At 44.0% G+C, this 6,000-nt stretch overlaps 2 protein-coding genes and 1 long non-coding RNA gene across 11 annotated transcripts in view; 2 read left to right on the forward strand and 1 right to left on the reverse strand.

The window, feature by feature from the left end:
- The window catches only part of LOC123968058 (NACHT, LRR and PYD domains-containing protein 12-like), a gene marked incomplete at its 3' end in the record, with an annotated part of 261,415 nt that overhangs the window by 101,507 nt on the left and 153,908 nt on the right, over positions 1 to 6,000 (forward strand). The window lies entirely within an intron of this gene.
- The window catches only part of LOC123968672, a 95,197-nt gene that overhangs the window by 61,029 nt on the left and 28,168 nt on the right, over positions 1 to 6,000 (reverse strand). The gene's annotated exons all lie outside the window — the stretch shown is intronic.
- Positions 1 to 6,000, forward strand: part of sugct (succinyl-CoA:glutarate-CoA transferase) — an 84,003-nt gene that overhangs the window by 53,637 nt on the left and 24,366 nt on the right. Inside the window, exon 12 of one of the 9 annotated variants that reach the window (XM_046044904.1) lies at positions 2,602 to 2,760. The exons of 7 other annotated variants lie outside the window; for them this stretch is intronic. In XM_046044904.1, the coding sequence (XP_045900860.1) occupies positions 2,602 to 2,724 (123 nt within the window). In that variant the 3' untranslated portion in view covers positions 2,725 to 2,760. Of the gene's footprint in view, positions 1 to 2,601; positions 2,761 to 6,000 lie in introns of those variants that run through there. One more of the 9 variants, XM_046044855.1, reaches the window with a different exon arrangement.

Genomic DNA, 6,000 nt, shown 5'->3' on the forward strand with positions numbered 1-6,000 from the left:
AACAGACTGCCTGCTTAGAATTAGTGACCGAAGTTCCACAGTTGGTCAGTATGATCAAAACTGCACTGTCTCCATTACAGCGGAGCAAACTCACTCTGCTTAAGAAGAAAAAGCTAGTAAGGGAACCTTGAGATACGATTTAGAAGTCTGAAGGACACTTTGAAGAAAATAATCCATCATCATGGGAATCTATTAGTAATTCAATCAAACTGACAGCTTTTACACCAAGTGTCCTCGTTTCCTCAAACAAGCCTGCCTCCTACAAATGTAAAAGCGGCACCTAAAAATAACCCTATTTTACCAACAGATTGACAAAACGTTAAATAATGTAAAGTTGCATTCGCTGACGATGTGTTTCTGTTTTCCTCTGCAATGCAAGATCTCGTCCTAGCAGCTGAAGCGTTACTAAGCTTGGTTATGTTGAGGCACACGTAGTTAAATATTGATGAAGTGACTTAAAGAACGAGAACAGAAGCCGCGATGTTCGGTGCCGAGGATGTGAACCCGAGCAGAACGATTGATCGACTGGTTGTCCTTTTTTGAGAAAAGTTCTCTGATTCCAGCTTCTTAAATGTGACAGCAAATAACTTTTGGGTTGTGGACAAAACATTTGAGGCCGTCATCTTGGGCTTTCCCTGAATTGAGAAAATAATCAACATATTAATCAACAGTGAAAAGAGCCGTTAGTTTTACCCCTCAACAGTTTTCCGGCAACACGCGGTGAAAGTGTAGAGACGAGGCAGTTTAAGAAATCAGAGAGCCCAGTGTGGTGTATTTACAAATGGAGGATTTATTAACCATTTTCCCTACAAGGCTCCCCAGATTAATAATCTTAGGGAACCATTAGTTTGTCTTTCTGGGGGGAATATTGGTCCGGAAGTGACTTTGAGACTCATTCAGCTGACCCCATCGTACGTTACAACACATCTGGTCTCCATCGGATCCACGAGGACAGCGAGCAACATTTATTAGATTTTCAAATTCCTAAAGCACCAAGATTACAAGTAAACCACTGGAGTTCAGAGGTCAGATGTCCAAAACAAAGCTGTGACCTCCGGATGACTGTGTGGAAAAGAAATAAGTCCGTTTTTTTTTATTGGCCGTAATCAGAGTGGGAGGAGGATGTGATGGAGCTGAGGGAGCGTAATGTAAGGAAATAATCAGTTGGAAAGCCTCAGCGGTCAGTGGAAAGCTGCTCTGGGACATCTGGGAAAGTGTGAGAGGTGGGTTTGATAAAATCCAGGTACTCTACGAAGTATGAGAACCTCACAGAGAGAATATGAAAACATGTAGTGACAGACGACGTGACGGAGAGAGGAGGAGGAGGAGGATGCTGAGAGTAAGAACAGATAAATGAAACTTGAACTGACCTGCAGGGGCAAACCGTGGCTCTCAGACTGACTCCTGAACGCTCCAGCAGCCACGGTGGATGTCTGAAGAAGCTGGTCGGCAGTCACTCCTGTTACTTATTGATCGTGTACACTTTTCTGACAAAAAAAGAAGTAAAAGTAAAGCTGCTGGGTACAGATCTCTGACACACAGTTGTCGGAATTCCATCGCTGTTCCTTTCACACTACGTTACTTCAAGTCTTAATATCAGACACGTTTGGTATGGTTAAATTTCGACACTGGTCCACACAGTCATCCGGAGGTCACAGCTTTGTTTTGGACATCTGACCTCTGAACTCCAGTGGTTTACTTGTAATCTTGGTGCTTTAGGAATTTGAAAATCTAATAAATGTTGCTCGCTGTCCTCGTGGATCCGATGGAGACCAGATGTGTTGTAACGTACGATGGGGTCAGCTGAATGAGTCTCAAAGTCACTTCCGGACCAATATTCCCCCCAGAAAGACAAACTAATGGTTCCCTAAGATTATTAATCTGGGGAGCCTTGTAGGGAAAATGGTTAATAAATCCTCCTTTTGTAAATACACCACACTGGGCTCTCTGATTTCTTAAACTGCCTCCTCTTTTGTCCTTCAGGACACGATACCCCTTAATATCAAACACGTTTGGTATTAAGGTTTGGAATTGGAGTGCCGCCGATCCAGTCAGCGACCTTCAGATTATATCTGTAAACCCATCCTCGGATGGGGAACACAACTTGAATGGGGACGTGGACCAAAACCAGCCTAGTTATCCTCTAGCTTGTGTCCAGCATTGGTGAACAGGCAGCACTTTGTCCAAGGTTTCGGTTAAATGTTTAATGTTCATCACTGCAGACTTTTTCTGTATTAAAGCAGACCAGAATCTTCTCTACCCTGAACCAGTGTCGAAATATAACCGTAAGAAGTTTAACAACTCTGTGGTCACAATGAGCAGTCGTCGTATTGCAAGATTGGCTATTTTGGCGTAAAACTAAATATATCTTATATAATTTAGAGCAGATTGAAGGCGTGCACGTCTACGCACATTTTATGTCCCACACCGATGACAGCCACCTGTTTATAAAGTGTATGTTAAATAGTTAAGACTCTGCAGGTTGCTGTGTGACCGTGATCTGAACCGAAATCCAGTAAAACGAAGAAGCTCTTCAGTTCTGATTGTTTTCTTTTGGCTGTATTGAAGGGAACTAAAGAATTCCTTCAAATGTTGTTCCAGCTGATTAAGGCTGGTGAAAAGAAAGGAGGAAACACACGAGAACCATCTCTGCGCTGGATGCACTTGTACTCGTGTTGTTGTTGGAGTTTGGTCCAGTCCTCTGATGAACCTGAGCTGGGCTGATCTGGATCACATAGAAACTATCATCAACTCTGGAAACTATTTGGGAAAACACTGCCAGAAGATGTGGAGAGAAGAGAAGAAGGGAAATAATGAGACAAGGGAAGAGATAAAGAAGTGTGTTTAGAGAGAGAGCTAGTTAGTTTATTATTACAGAAGTGCTTAAATGAGAAACAAAATCTTTCTTGGAAGAAAAAGTGGTTTCACAGAACGTGAATCTTTGAAGCGCTGATCACTTTCCTCTGACAAAGAGCTCGGCCCCTCACCCTGTTAGTCCAAAGATAACTGTGAAGTGCTGGGTTTATACAGCATGTCTGGACACAAACATACAGACACTTGCTTCATGTTGATCCTCACAGTCACTTATCTGATTATTAAAATAAAGCCAGTCGTGTCGGCTCGGATAGTTTTTCAGAAGGCCTGGAATCAGATTCAGAACCAGAAAACCATTAAAACTGAGCTCTCAAAGCAAAAACGCACAAGTTAGTGTGAAAATAAAAACCTGACGATCCTCATTCTGATTGGTTTGAGTCTAAAAATGTGTCTCCAGGCCAGACTGTGGGAGGTAAGAAAGAGGGTGGGTGGCATACACAGAAGAGAGGGTGCCATCAATATCAAAATGTGTCCAGTCTGTTAATTGGACTAAAAGTACTAATGACCCGCCGGAGGTAAAGTGAATAAGTCATCAGGAGCACCTTAACGTCCGATGTGACAGGGATGAGGAGCCGATGAAATATGCTCATGTTGTAGTTTTATCGTATTTCTTTCTTTATTCCTCTCTTTCTTGCTCTTGTCATCTTTTCCCAACTTCTTTTCTGTTTTTCCTTTCCTCTCCATGATCAACAAACGCATTAATGACAGGTGTGTGTTTTCTGTTCTCATTTTCCTCTTTGTTTTCTTTCTTTTGTTTATTTGTCCTTTTCACTTTGTTTCTTAGCTCTCTTTTGTCTTTTCCTGTCCTGTCATCCTTTCCTCCTGACTTTGTCCTCTAACAGCTCGTGCTGAAGTGCTGTTGAGCTGCTCGTAGTGGAAAATTCTTAAATTAATACGTTTAAAGAAATAAAGTGAAAAAATGACAAACCAACCAGGCAGAGTCTTCCTCTCCTCTAACTGGTCACGGTCTAAATCAAAGTATTTGGAAGCTATTGTTGTGATGCATGCTGGGAATTCGTCTGTGTAACCACATGAAAGCCAGATCTGAACCGCTCGGCGTGACAAACCTGAGGTCCAACCAACAGTCAGAAGAAAGAGGGAAGATGTCTGAATCACTGCAGCGGTCTGAAATGTTTAGAAGCAGCTGCTGCTGATGTTCTTCACATTTCTGACTCTGTGTTTGGATTAATCTTGTACGTTGTGTTGACTCACGCTAAATGCTTTAATCTGCCCAGAACCTGCAACCTTTCATTCTCACACTGTACCGATCAATCATCCAGCTGCGATGGTGAGCTCACACTCAACCTGTTCCAGTGACAGTTCTCGTGAAGTTTGTTCAAACGACAGCTGCATCCTCAAAAATGTTCGGCTCCAAACAGAAAGTAAGAAGAAAAACAGAAAGTATGGATCCTCAGATGGGTAGAAGATGCAGATAATCCATCCACCTCACAGGTGTGGCATATCAAGATGCTGAGCAGACAGCATGGGTACTGCACAGGTGTGCCTTATGCTGGCCACAATAAAAGGACTTATGCTGGCCACAATAAAAGGCCTGTATTGGGGGGGCCCGGGGGTCCAGAAATCAGTCAGTATCTGGTGTGACCAGCATTTGCCTCACGCAGTGCAACAAATCTCCTTCTCATAGAGTTGATCAGGTTGTTGATTGTGCCCTGTGGAGTGTTGGTCCACTCCTCTTCAATGGCTGTGTGAAGTTGCAGTCAGGTCGAGACCGCGATGAGGACGACGAGCATGCAGATGAGCTTCCCTGAGACGGTTGCTGAAAGTTTGTGCAGAAATGTTTTGGTTATACAAGCCGATTGTTGCAGCAGCTGTCCGGGTGGCTGGTCTCAGACCATCTTGGAGGTGAAGATGCGGGATGTGGAGGTCCTGGGCTGGTGTGGTTACACACGTGGTCTGCGGTTGTGAGGCCGGTTGGATGTACTGCCAAATTCTCTGAAACGCCTTTGGAGACGGCTTATGGTAGAGAAATTAACATTCAGTACACGGACAACAGCTCTGGTGGACATTCCTGCAGTCGGCATGCCAATTGCACGCTCCCTCAAAACCGGAGACATCGTGCCAACGTTCCACAGGCCACAATCAACAACCTGATCAGCTCTATGAGAAGGAGATGTGTCGCATTGCGTGAGGCAAATGGTGGTCACACCAGATACTGACTGGTTTACAGCCAATACATTGAAACTGCACATTTTGAAGTGGCCTTTTATTGTTGCCAGCCTAAGGCCTTTTATTGTGACCAGCCTAAGGCACACCTGTGCAATCCCCATGCTGTCTGATCAGCATCTTGATATGCCACACCTGTGAGGTGGATGGATTATCTCGGCAAGGAAGTGCTCACTAACACAGATTTGGACAGATTTGTGAACAATATTTGAGAGAAATAGGCCTTTTGTGTACAGAGAGAAAGTCTTAGATCTTTGAGTTCAGCTCATGATGAATGGGGGCAAAAACAAAAGTGTTGCTTTTATAATTTTGTTCAGTGTAGTTCTGCACGTAAAACCACAACGCTTCTCCTCTGCACAGGTGGCTTAACATTGTCTATTATGTTGTAGATTGCTAAACAGCGCAGTGCTAACACTCTGAATGGACAACATACAGTTTTCTGCAGTGACTGTTCCTGCCTGTAGAGGTTAGGGAACCTGTCCTCCACTTCTACTGTGAGAGGAGGACAGACGACGGAGAGAGTGAAGGAGGTGAATTTAAGAGTTCGACAGTCAGACACATGTGAAGTCAAATAATCAGTGTTCTACTGAGGGTAGAAAACCTTCCACATGTGTTCTTAAAAAATTAAACAGAACCGTCAGAACCCGCTGGAGGTAAAGTATCTGACAGAACATGTGTGAAGTGACTCCAGAGGGAATCGAACCCTCGACCCCGGCCGTGTCCGCTGCCTTGCTCTGCTGTTTACTCAGATCGGCTGTTTGTTGAAGCTGGAATGCGACTGAGCATATTTTGGTTTTTGAGCCATAATCAAATCAAAATGTGTCTGCATACTTTCCCATGGGGACAGAAGGGGGGGGGGGGGGTCCAATTAAACTGTGACACCCGAGATAAACCGACGGATAATAATCAGCGGTGGACAGTCTCAAACAAAAGCAGGCAGGA

This window comes from Micropterus dolomieu, linkage group LG01 (genome assembly GCF_021292245.1).
Source record: "Micropterus dolomieu isolate WLL.071019.BEF.003 ecotype Adirondacks linkage group LG01, ASM2129224v1, whole genome shotgun sequence".
Lineage (NCBI taxonomy): Eukaryota > Metazoa > Chordata > Actinopteri > Centrarchiformes > Centrarchidae > Micropterus > Micropterus dolomieu.